The sequence below is a fragment of the Bacillus rossius genome, chromosome 14 (assembly GCF_032445375.1).
Source record: "Bacillus rossius redtenbacheri isolate Brsri chromosome 14, Brsri_v3, whole genome shotgun sequence".
In the NCBI taxonomy this organism is placed as follows: Eukaryota; Metazoa; Arthropoda; class Insecta; order Phasmatodea; family Bacillidae; genus Bacillus; species Bacillus rossius.
The window spans coordinates 36,109,398-36,124,869 of record NC_086341.1 but is presented as its reverse complement, the minus strand read 5'-3'; the positions used below and the strand labels follow the sequence as shown (position 1 = coordinate 36,124,869).

General features: G+C 40.7%; 1 protein-coding gene across 2 annotated transcripts in view; it reads left to right on the top strand.

Annotated features, from left to right (window-relative positions):
- LOC134538770 (uncharacterized) overlaps window positions 1-15,472 on the top strand; it is a 301,464-nt gene that overhangs the window by 282,835 nt on the left and 3,157 nt on the right. For both annotated transcript variants that reach the window (XM_063380259.1, XM_063380260.1), the window contains 4 exons: window positions 2,601-4,202; window positions 8,271-8,511; window positions 11,210-11,423; window positions 14,548-14,674. In XM_063380259.1, coding sequence (XP_063236329.1) covers window positions 2,601-4,202; window positions 8,271-8,511; window positions 11,210-11,423; window positions 14,548-14,674 — 2,184 coding nt within the window. The remainder of the gene's footprint in view (window positions 1-2,600; window positions 4,203-8,270; window positions 8,512-11,209; window positions 11,424-14,547; window positions 14,675-15,472) is intronic.

Here is a 15,472-nt window from a genome sequence, read left to right as displayed (position 1 = left end):
ATAATAATATGTTATAAATTTTTAGTCATATTTCAGGTTAGATGTAAAGTTTTTCCTTTTAGAAGTTATTGCGAACGTAATTCTCCGGGTTTATTGTTTTTTATTTTTAAAATTCATATGTTTCTTTGTCTAGTAACATTTTTTGCTGGCATCTTTGTGCGGGGAGGCATGCTGACATAATTCTCCTTCATTTTTGCCATGACCGAGGCTTTGTTTCACACGCTAGGCATGTGAGTCACGGTCACGGGAGTGGGAGACAGAGACAAAATCGCTGCGTCGTGGGAACAGAAGTAAGCATTTCGTGGAAGCCTCGGTTACCATGCGCCGTGATTGGCTAAAAATTACGTCAGCGAGCCCAGGACACTGCCCGCACAAAGGAAAGGAAGGCTGTTCAGTCATTGTCCGAGCGCCAGGACGGGTGGTTGTTGTTCGGTCCGAGCAGGCCATGGTCGGGCGATGGCTCCGGGTTTTATTTATTTTTTAATGGACATTTAATTTTCATTTATTCTGTTGTACGGAATACAGTGTGATTTTTAAATGAATAAATAAAACAGGTATTAGATCGAACTTTGAGTATAAATTTCTTCACAACCTGCTACTAACATGTATGTTCCACTCATCACCTAATTTTGAGCTAGCTGGAGGTGGTGAGTGGTGACAAGGTAACTGGTGGATCTTTTAGTTTCAAAAGGCAAAATTATGATTTCGTTTAGATATAAGTACCTCCATGTTTATTTAACTTTTGATTACTTTCACATAGAATAATAAACTTGATAAATTGCTTAACAAATATATTAAAATTATTAAATTACATTAACATGGATTTAAAATTACATTATCTAAATTATGGACCGGCCCTAATTAGAAAATTACCATTAATCATTGGACATAATTAAAATAGAATCAGAAACAATAAACAGGTTAAGTTTTTACAATCCCAGAGCACTTAGAGTGATTAAAGTCCGGAAAGAAAATTTGCTGGTGTTCTGATCTGTTCAACACCGTGAATTAATGTTTATTGTACAGAAGACATAAAAAAAACTGAATGACTGGAGGTTTGACGATTGCTGGCCGATGTTAGGCTGATAACGAGCCGTCAGGGCGCTTTAGTCGTCCTGATTGCTGGAGGAAGGACTTGAGGGTGGTGTTGTTTGGACCACATCCGGCACTTGGACCCTGTCTGTGAACAGGTCTGAATCAAACATGATCAGAACATGATCACAGACAGTTAGCAAAATAGGCAGTAAATATCTACTAACAAAGATGATTGTGGTCGGGGAATAAGGTTTGTCCAAAACTCACCATACAGGGAGATGGCTTCTAGCGTCAGCCAGGGTGCGAAGATCGCGAACATGCGGTTGTCGCGGACGTTTCCATGATTCCAAAGAATAGAAAATATAATAATGTATTTGTATTGAAGCATGACTACTTCTACGAGGTACGCAGACTGACTAATTGCTAATTAATAGAGTCGTAGGGATCACATCCCTTGCCTAGATGATTACATCTGTAAATAACGACCGGAGTGAAGTCTTGATGCCGACGATGCGGTGTGGTCAGTCTGGAGTCGTGGCGCGAAGTAAGTTTGGAACGGCAGCGACTTGTAATTAAAAGACAAAGTCAATCAAAAGAAAGAGGGTAGACTTCGGCTTCCGAACCAAAAGGTTCCGAAGATTTCCGAGGTAGTGTTCGATAAATACTGACTTCTATATCTCAAAGTTGGTGGTACTGCCCGATGTCAGCGCGACCTACTGAGGGGTGTCCGAAACAAGGAGAGATCGACTCACACGAGGCGACAGCTAAAGCATGAAGCTTATGGAGGGGACTAGTGCAGCGCTCTGGTGGCTTGAAAATTAACTACGGGGCATTGTTTGTTGCGTGAGGCGCCAGGGGGCAGGCGTTTAGTGGGCGTTCAAACACCCAGGGGAAATAACTCGCAACTCTGCCACGAGAGGGCAGATGCAATACATTCTGAGACTGGCGTCCTTGAGATTGGCTCGGGGTTGACGCCCGATGATTGCACTGGGCCTGGTTCTCTGGAAAGGCTGTAATGGGGTTTTTGGGGGGGGGGAGGCGTTTGGGAAATGTGCTGCTGCCAGTGGGAAATTGTCTCAGCAGTGGCCGGCGACGTGTCGAGGGCTAGAACAAAATGACCCGTGCTCGTGCCTGGCTCTCAGAACCTAGCTGATCTAATAGCTTGCAGGACCTAGCATTTCTTGTCACGGCTCGTGGGACGGACGTGCACCAAGGCGGGGATAAGACGATAGCACTTGCTGGGTCATTAGATGGTTGGCAAAATTATATTTATGCTGGGAAAGATTGGGTAGACTGGTCTGATCAAAATTAAACGGGAGTGTACAGGAGGTGGAAAATTTTTAAGTTCTTGCAGCAAAAAAAAAAATGACTGGCGACAGAATTTTTCAAAAATTCAAATATAGAATTGTGCCAAAAATACTAATTGGTGGCACAAATACATGTAGTTGTTTTCTAGTTTAAAAAATAACACATGTTATATTGCATGATAAATGTAATATGTATTTTAGTAAATGATAGGATCAATGTGTGTTAGTGAGAGATGGGTCCGGTGTGCTTGGTTGCAGATGGCCCAGCGCTTCCCGCTGGCAGACCAGTGCGTGCTGTTCGACGCGGACACGGAGCGCCTGCGCTGGTTCATGCTGCCCAGCGAGGCGCAGGACCTGCTGCTCGGCAACTCGCAGAACGTGAAGCACAAGGTGCCCTTCGACCCGGTGCGCTACTCGGGCTCGCGCGGCAGCATCTCGGAGGGCGGCGACGGCGCGCCGCTGGAGCGCGCCCTGCTGCCCATCATGCGCGCCAACTCGCTGGACTTCTCGCGGCACAACAGCCTGCCCTCGGGCGTGTTCGCGCCGCCGCCGCCGACAGTGTCGGTGGTGCAGTCCCAGCCGGAGCTGGTGTGGATGAGCTCCGGGGCGCGCCAGGCCGAGTTCGCCGTGGGCGAGGCGGTGCGGCCGGCGCAGCTTGACGCAGTCGTGGCCGAGGACTGCTACCCCTCGCGCACGCGCTGCTACAGCCTGGGCTCCTCGGCGACCGCCCCGCCCGTGCTCAGCCCCGGCACGCTGGCCAGCCTGGGCATCCAGCGCCAGAGGGCGCGCTGCAGCTGCAGCAGCCAGACGGAGCTGGACTCCCTGGAGCTGGAGCCCGGCTCGCCGGCCCCGAGCCTCGGCCTGCTGCAGCTCGCCGCGCCCGCCGGCGACTGCGGCTTCTACAGCCAGCCCTCGCAGTCCCCCGAGGACCTGCAGGCCTACGTCAAGGAGATGACCAACGAGATCGCCACGGAGATCAAGTCGGAGATCCGCGGGGTCATCTCCAAGGTGGAGGACGTGCTGTCGGAGAGCGCCGAGGCGACGGGCGACGGCCACATCTCGCTGGACAGGCACTACGACGGCTCGGGCATCAGGGGCCGGTCGGTGTCCTCCGCCGACGTGGCGGACTACATCGTGGAGTTCTCCAAGGGCATGGCCTCCAAGATGAAGACGGAGCTGAGGGAAATCGTGAGCGCCGTGGACAGCCTGATGTCGTCGGACGCGCACCCCAGCCTGTCGCCCACCCACGACCGGCTGTCCTCGCCCATGTCGCCGGCGGACGCCACGGACTCGTGCTCCTCCGTGGCGGGGGCCGCGCTGGCCTCGAGGCTGGTGGACCTGCCCGGCGAGCGCACGCAGTCCAGCGAGTGCTCCAGCGACGAGACCGTCATCCACATCATGGCCATCGACCCGAAGCACGACCCGGCCCCCGCCAGCATCGCCGACAAGTCCTCCGGGGACGAGGACCTGGAGGAGGAGGCGTACGGCGGCATCGGGGTCGAGAACAAGCACTGCCTGCTCATGAGGTCCAACATCAACAGCGTCAGCTCCCAGGACAGCGGCATCAACCTGACCTTCCAGGAGTCGGACTCGTCCTCTCACAGCAACTACACGACGAAGAGCGACGAGAAGCTGAGCGTGAGGAAGCGCAAGGTGAACCTCTCGCTGTCGGACACGGGCAGCAGCGGCAGCAGCGTGTCGGACCGCCTGTCGGCAAGGACCTCTGAGGCGGGCGGGGACCGGCCGGAGGAGCGGCCGGGCGACGACCTCAAGTCGAGGCTCGCGGGGCCGGTCCTGGGGGCGTGCGCCACCACCAGGTGGCACTGTCCTCCCAAGGCCATCTGGAAGCCAGCCGTCGAGGTGAGCCCTTTACGCCTTTCACTTTCTCATCCGACACCAAGGTCTCATCTGACGTGCGATGGTGGAGAGGCTCAGGAGTGGTGCTCTCGATGGCATGTTTGCGATATAGAAAACTTGCATACTTGCTTATTTACATATAGACTCACTTGCACACTGTATTCTCGCATATTTGCGCACATGCATTCTTCTTGGGCACTTACACACCTGTGCACTCACATTCTTCCACACATCTTCATACATTTATATACCTTTACCTGCAAAGTTTCAGTCAAAACATAAGTGGCGGCCACACTACAGTTTTTATTTTATTCATGACGGTCACGCTGAATTGCATGTCTGCAATATAGTGTAATTACATACTGGCACATTTGCTTACTTGTATACTTGTGCTGCATACTAATGCTCTTGTATACTTTTACATTTGCATTCTTGTGTATATCTTTATACATTCTTATACCTCTATCTGTGCAGTTTCACTTAAAACAATGACAGCCACGCACCAATATTTTTTACTTTGTGAAAACTATAGATGTTAAAGTACTTTTTTTTCCATTCAGTATTCTTAATTATTGGATTAGGAAAGTTTTTGAGAAATGAGTATCACGAAGGTTCATTTAATTAATCCTTGGCTACTTCATTTGAAGTATTGACACAACAGTCATTGGCATTATGGCACAAACATCACAAATGAGTTTTGCAGTAAGTATCTCTCACTGTGGCATTCATTCAGGAGAGCCCTGGTTAGAAGCCCGGTCCATTGTTTCTGATTTTCTTTTTTTAGTGGTTTCCTAAAATTGTTTCATGGAAAATTGCTGGGATGGTTCTTTACTATTGGCCATGGCCGATCCCTTCTGTAATTACCTCGCTTTGAGTAAGTTGTATGTATTTGTCTTTGACACCCTCACTATCAAAGAGAAGTCAAGCACCAATACAAAAAAAAAACATCTGTTTGGTTAGGGTTTTCCAGCTGATTGATAAGATCCTGTTGTCTTAAGTATTCAAGGATTGTATCGTAGGGATGGGATTTTCGAATCTTGGATTCGTCGAATATACCGAATCCTATGGATTCGAGGATTCGTAGGATCCGAGGTGGGATTCGAGGTAGGATTCGAGGTGGGTTTTTAAGAGTTTTAGGTAGTAATTGAAAATTGTAGTACTGGGCGAAGTTCGAAAATTTAGAACCGAACCGAACCCTTACGTTCGGTTCGGTTCAGTTCGAAACCTCATAAAATATATTCGAAAAACCGAACGTTCGTTTAAAAAAAATTACGTTTTTCTAATTTTCTAACCCCCATTTGAGACCATTCACAAAACAGCACAACAAAATTCCATTACATGTAATAATCCTACTTTTATCGCATAATCGTCGCCTCAACAGTTTCAAGTGCAGACAAAAAAAATTATTAATTGTCGCATAACTTGCATAGAATTTTTTTCATATAGGCGCGCTTTGTTTTTTATTTACTTTAGAGATTTTTGTATGCATTTTTCGTACTACGTAATATAAACTATCGTACAAATGCCAAAGGTATTGTATATTATACCTTTAACTATAGTGCGTGTACGAGAAGTGTTGTAAAATCACCAAAGATTGCGTAACCCATACGTTAAACTAAAGCGCATGTACGAGAACTCTCGTATTTCGGCAAAACTAACGTGATCAAGTTAACACAAGACAAATGCGGTAGGAAATGATTACGTAAATTACGTACCTATTTTAAATTACTGGGATGTATTTATTTTCTTTGGCCTTTTTGGTTATAACAGTCAGGTACTGAAAATATTAATTTAATCTTGTGTATTAAAAGTACTGGTCCAGTAAATTTTACAGTACGGTACTAAGTTGACTAGCGTAGTTGCGGCAGCCATCATTATTTCTCATGTTTTCTTTTTTCCGACGCAAATTTCTATAACCACACTTCTTACGTTACGTTAACAAAATTATTGTTCTTGAGGTGATTTGCGATGAGCAGGCTTACGTCGTTGAAGTTTTCTAAATGGAGAAAAGATAATGTCTACCCAGATGACCCAGAACCACCCCAAAAAATGTGTAAAGTTTCTTCTGACGAGCAGCATTCTTCCAAGAAAACAGTAACTGCAGTCAGCGGGTTTTGTAATGTAGATAGGTAACCTAATTCACATTCGACTTTTTTTTAATGTCCTATTAAAAAGTGTTACTTATTAAAAATGTTATGTGGCCTTATGCTGAATGTTCGTCATCTTTATAATAATATATTTTTTTAATGAAGGTTAGTGTACACTGAAAAAGGAAGATACCTAGTCTTTTGAAATTTAGATGGAACTTCTTCATGAATTAAAAGTATATATAAAGAAATTAAATGCAAAATGATTTTCTCTAAACTGTTTTCTTTCCTTCATTATTTATTGCATAAACTTAACTTATAAAATGTATTGCAATTGAATAAAGCTAAGCCATATGTTTTAATTTTACATATGGGTGGAGAACTTTTCTTTCTCACCATTCAGTTAAAGACCAAAATGCTGGTGGTCGGTTCATTTTAATTCCAAACAATTATTTCTGTATGAGGTTTGGTTCGTCTCGGTTCGAAATTTTTTTGCTATGGTTCGATTCAGTTCGAAACTAGAGAACTGAGGTTCGTCCAGCTCTAGAAAATTGTATACCTAAATAATATTATAAAGATAACGGAAATAGCACAAACATAAGATTAACTACGCTGCATTTTGTCAATTAGCATAACTACTTGATCATTTCCAACCTTCAATAATATAACATTGCAGAAAAAAAACTTAATTTTTTTTAAATGGTGTCTGTTATACAAACGTATTTTATTGAAAACATAGGAAGGATTAATGTAACAGAGAATTAGACGGATGCAAACTTACGTGTGTGGTTTTTGAGGTTATTTGTCTATTTTATATCAGGTGTATACACTATGCACTTATTTTATAATTTTATAAATACACATGTGATTTTTTTTTTAATAACATGTGAAATTTAGTGTGGGACTGGGATTCGAGATTCGATGACAAACACTGAGGATTCGAACAAGGATTCGGATTCGACCAAAATGTGGATTCGTCCCATCCCTTTTGTATGTGATTGCTCGTAGCAGAATTATGTGTTAATTTTGCTTAAGTAAATTTGTACTTTTCTAATGCCTATGTTATTATCAAAATATTCTAGTTAATATTATTACTAAAAGAATTTTAATGTGGACTTTTAATGTCAAGTCATACATATTTTTGTGATCACAGCAAAATCTAACTACATCATTACTAAAAAAAAACTTCAATTATGCTGCTTAGTAATGAAAGTACATATATTACATAGTTAAGTTAATACTGTACATTTCTTAAATTTAAATCTTGCTGCAGGGATTTGAAAATACATAACACTTCAAAGTGAAGTGCTAAGAAATGAGGTTTCATGATGTTTTTGACGTGATAACGTCTTATAAATCGACGAACGCCGGCTGCACGCATCGAAAAAGCATGACCCATTGTTACGTTCCGCCTGAGCCGAGCGTGCAAGAACCGGCCGACCTGCCGTGCGAGAAAATCTTCTATAATATCAAACAGGTTAAGGCGGGCTCTTTAACTAATTTGTTCGTGATCTTTATTTTAACAAATTATTTAAATTAAATTGTCAAAAAAACTGTAAATAATATTTGAAAATTAAAAAGTGTGCAATTTTTCATTGATGTTTTCTTATGACGTTATAATGTAAAATTATCGTCCGGTAACCGACTTTACAGACAACCCCCTTTTTTTGTAATTACAGTACACTCCCGATTATCCACAAAATTAAGTGGCAGGGCCACCGCGGATAGTGAAAATCGCGGATAATCCGCAAAAGAGCCAAAAATGGGAAACAAAAAGGAAACATTAATTTCAACTTAACATTCTAAACATTTATGTACAGTAAAAGTTACAATTAACAGTAAAAAATTTTAAATGATGCTAAAATTGTAATATTTTACTGAATAATTTACTGTATTTCAGTTTCACTGGGATCTAGGATGACACCAGTTGTATTCTAGTGGTAAATGTCGTCTCACCTGAGCGAGCGGACGGTGGTGTGGGCAGGCCCTGCAGGAGTTCGACATGATCCGGGACGGGGACCGGGTGCTGGTGTGCCTATCGGGCGGCAAGGACTCGCTCAGCCTGCTGCACACGCTGCACCAGTACCAGTTCTACGCCCGCTCCAAGGGCGTGCAGTTCCTGCTGGGCGCGGCGACAGTGGACCCGGGCAGCAGCGCCTACGACCCCCGGCCCCTGGTGCCCTACCTGGAGGCCCTGGGCGTGCACTACCTCTACGAGGAGCAAGGTGGGGGTCACTGCATCGTGCTCTTGTATCAATCTATTGGAATACTGATTTCAAATAGCAAGAACGTGAGAAACACTTTTACACTAGTTCATGGTTACTTTAGTTAGTTTAACAGTCATACATATTTAAACAAAAATTGTTCCATGCAGTGTAAATATATTTTTATTAGCGATGGAGCAAAACCCGATTTTCTCGAATCCAAATCTCGAATTTGAATCCCAAGGAGTGCTTTGGATATACCCCTCAAATCTGAATATTAGGGTCTCAAGAGTCGAAAGATAAATAATGTACAAGAAATGGAAAAGAAGAAAGGTATAGAAAAAAACAAAATGCTAACCCTTTAAATGTTTTATTCATTATAAAAGTTTCAAATTAAATTATTGTAATTTTATTTATATAATTACATGATGAAAGTACAATATCTTTGGGAATGGTTATAGGATAGGTATGAAAAAAAAATTGACCTATCAAACTTCAGAGTTTATCAGTGTTGAATTTTAATAATTTACTTTATTTATTGTTTTTCTTTGAATCTTTTTCCTTGAATATCGACTCTATAGAGTATTTTATAGTATTTGAGGGTTTGACTGGCACATCCCTAATTTTTTTATATAAAAGTACTTGTGGCATACATCGCCAACACTGCTGTGCTGTGTTTGGTTGTGCGGTGAACGGCAGGAGCCGTGTCTGCATGCGTCCTGCTAGCCCTGCTCCTGCCCAGGGGATTCTACCCCCACTTCTCTTCAGGAGACATGCACCAGTCCCTTATTGGCATTCTTCGCATTCAGTTAGAGTCTTCGCATGAGAAATGTGATGTTTGGTCGTGCATCTCGGCTGCGACAGTAAATAGTTGTTACCAGCGAGCCTGGTGTTTGATTCAACGCACCCTGCTTGCCATGCAATACAGTTAATAGCCTCATAGCTATTGTATTTTCGAATTTTAGGTATCTTTTTGCTGTGATAGCAAACTGCGTATTGTTTACTTTTCCAGACTTTTTGTTTGTGGTCTGGTAGGCCTTTGCAAATAATAGTTTTTTTGATGCGAAGCGAACAGCAAATCAAATGTTTAAAATATTTACAGTCAAATTGAATCACTAATATTTCGTTTCAGCATGGCTGTATTATACTTATTTCATAAAATATTAAAATAGAAGTTATATATAATATCTTAACTATTGTAATGTTTGTTCTTAGTATAAAACCACTTACAATTGTAAAGTGTGTTCTTATTATAAAACCACTTGGACCCTATATATAACACCATTTAATAGCAATGATAAAATAACCATGGATAAAATTAATTGCAAGCATTCATAAAAGCATGACCTGAGCTTCGCCACAAACGCAAATTTCCCGTCCAAGTCAAATGGAATATTAAAAATACAGTCTGTCCACATTCTAGAAAGTCAGGGAAAAGTCAGGGAAGTGTAAATTGGCCAGTAAAAAAAAACAGGGAATTTACTTTAAAACCTCATAAAGTCATGAAAATTACTCAGTGGTAGTAATTTGAGCGGTAACTGTCATGCTCCAGTATGATCATCTGCCAGACTTTTTAATGTGTGGTCAAAAAACATGGTAAATTGATATATGCAAGGTAGTGTTTGAACTAGTGAAGTATAGGCCGGAATTTTTTTTTCCCCCGACAAAAAGAAGGTAAATTATTTTTAAAAATTTGCTATTTTGGTTACAGAAAGTCATGGCAAGGTTGTGTTTGAACTAGTGAGGTAGAGGCTGGAATTTTTTTTTCTTTTCTTTTACCCAAAAATTAAGGTAAATTATTTTTAAAAATTTGTCAAAAAAAATTTAGCCATTTTGGTTACAGAAAGTCATGGCAAGGTTGTGTTTGAACTAGTGAGGTAGAGGCTGGAATTTATTTATTTTTTATTTATTTTTCTTTTCTTTTTCCCCCAAAAATTAAGGTAAATTATTTTTAAAAATTTGTCAGAAAAAGTTTGTAATTTTGGTCACAGAAAGTCACGGAAATATCAGGGAGATTTTTCTACAGATGTCTGTGCACACCCTGGAGCTCAGTCGCAGCTCCGCGCAGTCCTAGTTTGTTCGTGGATGACGAATGGCCAGAGTGAAAAAAATTGCCAGAAAAATTTGTAATTTTGGTCACTGAAAGTCATGGAAAAATCAGGTAAATTTTTCCCTTCCCAACCGCATCCTTGCACTTTTTCACGAAGCGGTACGTTCAATACAGTCTTTTCCATAAACTCTCGCCATCCCCGAACATATTTCTCACACTTCCTTTCCTTTTGCATAAATAAATCTTATTACAGCTCGTTGCTGCTCCACAGTTGACGATGTAATCACTAATGCCAGTTTACCGGTGAATGAAGAACGCTATCGGTAGGGACCGAAAAAATTCGCGGGTCGAATGGCCTGCGGGATGAACTCCACAGTTCTACGTACACTCTGTCAAATGTCACCCACTCTTTGGCTGCTGTCTTGTGAAGACGTCCCGACGTAGCGGCCTGTGATTCGATAGAGCTTCGGTCGGGTGTTTCTCGTCGGCCCAGAGTCACCCAGGTTGAGTTGTGAGTCAATAGCAGAGGCAGCACTGAGGTTATAACTATTTGTATTTTAGCCTGTCGCGAAATGAATTCGCGAATTTTTCCGGTCCCTAGCTGTCGGGTAAGGGAGTGATCGGTGGAAGCTAGCGAGTGACGGCCGCGGGGGTTGTGGTGTCGGGCAGCCATCCTGCAGCAGGCGGCGGACGCGGACAGCTGCAGCTCGGTGTGCAGCTTCTGCAGCCGCATGAAGCGGGGGCGGCTGTACGCGGCGGCGCGCGCCAGCAGCTACAACGTGCTGGCCCTGGGGCAGCACCTGGACGACCTGGCCGAGAGCTTCCTCATGTCCGTGTTCCACAATGGGCGCCTGCGCACCATGAAGGCCCACTACTACATCAAGTGAGCAGCACACGCACCAATTAGATATCAACAAAAAGTAGTGGAGTCTTGTCAGTCCAAACCCTCAACAAATTAGATATGAACATAAACTAGAATTATGTCAGTCCAAACCCGAGGGTGGCAATAAATAAATTAATGAATGAATGAATAAAGAAATGAAAGAATGCATAAATGAATGAATAAATGAATGAATAAATGAATGAATAAATGAATGAATAAATAAATGAATAAATAAATGAATAAATGAATGATTAAATAAATAAATAGATTTAAAAAAAAGCAGTCATGAGGACTGCCGACAGAAGTGAAAACTTAAAACTATAAACAAACAGTTGTTAGTTTTTGATATCCAAATTAATTTTTGATAAAAATCAGAGAACTTTTCGCAATTTTTACGAAAAAATATTATCACACGACAAATTTGTTTTATTACACTAGTAAAAAAACTCCTAAATTACTATGAAATACACATTGCATAGTAATAATAATTGTAAGTATTAAAAAAAATTGATAGTGATATTCTTAATTTTTAGGTTATATTGCTACAAAGACTCAGTTTTCTTCGTTATTCAAATTATATATCCATATGAGAATATTAATATATTTTATACTCACTTTTTACTGCATACACACATTCTATTAACATATGCACAGCACTGATGTACAGGGACTGAAGACGCGTATTAATAAGATATGTATTGGTATATGTCGTGTGCATTACTTTTCGACCTGTGGTATGTGTACTGGCTGCGCGTGCACCACTGAGTTTGTGTGTGTGTGTGTGTGTGTGTATATACACACACATTCACAGCTGACGTCACGTGACCATGTCGATGATGACTTACATGAATTTACTCCCTATCCAAACCTTCATAGAAGTTTTTCACTTCAAAAATTGAATTGTTTTGTATTTTATAAGTTATTTTGGTTGTCTTGGCCCAGTTATCAACATGTTTAGTCATTTTCCGCCTTTAAAAGTATTATAGGCTGTTACATGATACCTAAATGTTTATATAGAGGTATTTAACCACCTGCTCTTGTATTACTGCAATTTTTATGCTAATTTAAAAATATGGTAATCCAAACAGGTTTCTGCCTAATTATTTCGGATTAGCGGGATTTTACTGTATATCGCTAATTGCGCAGTATAATATTTTTGAGGCTGTCATTGAATGGCTTATTTGCCGTGCTGCCATGTTGAGCAATAAAAGGTGGTACCTTCTTTTTTTGTCCGACTGATATACTGAAAAGACAGGCTTAAACGAAACAAAGTTGTCAAATCTTAAAAGTTAATTTCTAGTTTTTACTGAAATTGCAAATACCATTTCTGTGCTTACTGCCTATCATGGCAGAACAATACTGTCAAAATTGTGTATCAGTGTCAGGGGCATATGCCGAAGGGGGGGCGGGGTGGGAATCACAAAAAAAACTCTGACTTCGATATCTCGAAGTTGGTAGCACTGGTCGATTTTAGCGCTACATGTTGAGGGGTGTCTGAAACAAATAGGGATCGACTCGCCCGAGACTACAGCCTGGGGCTAATGGCGCAGTCGGTGCTGCTCTCTGGCGGCCTACAGGGGAAAGAAAGAGGAAGGTTAGCAATGTCGCCACCAGATGTCGCGGGCGTTAGCTCCACTAGCTGGTGACAAGTGAAGAAGTTACTATTTCTGCCGCTAGATGTCAGTGTGTGGTCCTTATTTGCAAATATTTTTTCTGTGGCAACTCGTCTTTGAAGTCGGCCACTGCCTGGCGAGTTCACGTCAGGGCAATAATCCTGAGCTAAATTCTGAGAACCAAAAGAGGAAGGGGGGGAACTGGGATGTGAGGGTGGACAAAAAACGCAACGAGGCTGGGAAAGAGCGTCCTAACGTGACTTTCTATGAGTGAATCTAAGACGTGTGCGCGACGGGAAGAGCTGTTGTAAGCTCGTCTCTGAGAAATGGTAACAACTCGTCCAGAGCTGTTGTGTGCAAATTTAGTCATGCAGGGAAATAATATTACAGGCCAGGGACGTGACTGTAAGCAGGAGAAATGTCATCCGGGCTGCTAACGATGTCTTTAGACTTGCAAAATATCAGATTGGCCCCTGAGAAAAGGTGCCTCGGTCCACTGCAGCAAAGTTTCACTAAGTAGAGTACACCAGCCTAACAAAGTGTAAATCACCCTTTTGTAACCAAATTATATGAAAATAAAATTTCCAAAAATAATTTAAAACTATAACAACAATTAAAAAAAGTGCCAAAATACCTATATTTTCCGGCACACACTGTAAAATTTCTTTTGACACTGTTCATATTTGGTGTACTGTGTGGTCTGATATAATTTTTCTAGATTGATATTGTAATTTAGAGAATATGTCTGAAATTAACATTTAGCTAACATTTGGAATTTATACTTGGTTTCACTATGGCATTAGACCGTCCATTTGTAGTTACAGCTAATCATTTTTTTAAATTTTAAAGTATGGTTTTATTTAGTCTTTTAATGGGTATGTAAATAGTGATTTTTGTTAATTAAATGAAATAAAACTTTAGTAGTCATATACTGAACGTTCTCTCACAATATAGATAGTCTTTTAATGAAAGTCTCTTATAATAAGGATTTTATTATTATTATTATTATTATTATTATTATTATTATTATTATTATTATTATTACTGATTATTCTAATACCTTTGGGTGGAATTGATGAGTTTAAGAAATAAAACTGAGAGTTTGATCACCCATTGTTTATCATTATAAAATTATTTAAATGTCTTACACTTGTAGAAATATTTAAAATGAACTAAACTAATGTCTGTTATGAATTCAAATGTTCATTGAACCTGGAAATTCTTTGTTTTTGAATTTAAATCTTACCTAAATTTCACACATTCGCTTTACAGTTATACATTAAATTTTTAATTTAGTAATATGTTATGATTATAAATTTTTTTCAACAGTTTTTTTATTATTATTCTGCATTTTAACCATAGTTTCGTAATCTTATGATTATATCTTTCATGGTGTCAGTGCAACCTTTTGATCAAGTATGGTTTGAATTTAATGAAGCGTGAGTTAAAGTAATTGCAATCATGCCCAACGCATTGTGTTGTTATTGGTTATTGGTTTGTTTTTCTCCTAGGGAAAGGGATCTGCGAGTTATCCGACCGTTCGTATACGTTCGGGAGAAATCTCTTCGACAGTTTGCTGAGAGCAGAAACTTGCCTGTCATTCCTGAAAACTGTCCTGCCTGCTTCGAAGCTCCGAAGGTAATAACGCCTTCACTGTTTAGATAAAGTAGCCCTCTTTTTATCAGTTTGTTCATGGGGTTCGCCTAGCTAGTGTCATGTCCATGTAGATAGGTCTGGCAACTTCCCTTCCTTCCTTGTCAACTTAGTGAAGCCCTTGGCGACTTGCTAGCTAAGAGCATTAGTAATTGATTAGCCCAGTCTGAACATTGGTTTTATATATAATTTAATATAATTTTTAATTCTATCACGTTTAAAAAAAATTACAGATTATAATTTATTTAGGAGCTTCGCAGGTGTTTAATGCATAACAATGATTTGTTATTTTCTCGCATATCGTCAGTCTTTAAGTAGTGAGAATGTCGAACCCAAGCAAAGGTATTTCTTCCAAAAGAAAATATGTTTCAAATGTCAAGTGTGTATTTGAACCCAGAAGATTTATGTGTCATACATTTTGATCTCCAAAGCAGCTTGATTCTTTAAAATTTATTTTTTTGTGTTATCCAATAGTATTATTTGTGGCAAGTATACCTAAGTTTGTTTTGTTTACAGCCGTAACCTTAAAGGAACCACATATAACTTAGAAACACATAACTTAGAACAGTCATAACTTAGAAACCTCGTAAAAAAATCCATGTAACGTAGAATTGTCATAAGTTAGAATGATCATAACTTAGAAACACACAATGCAGAATCACACAACTTAGAAATGCCGTAACATAGAAAGTCATAACTTAGAACTGTCATAACTTAGAAACACATAACTTAGAAACACGCAAAAAAGAATCCCGCACTTAGAAACGTCATAACGTAGAAAGT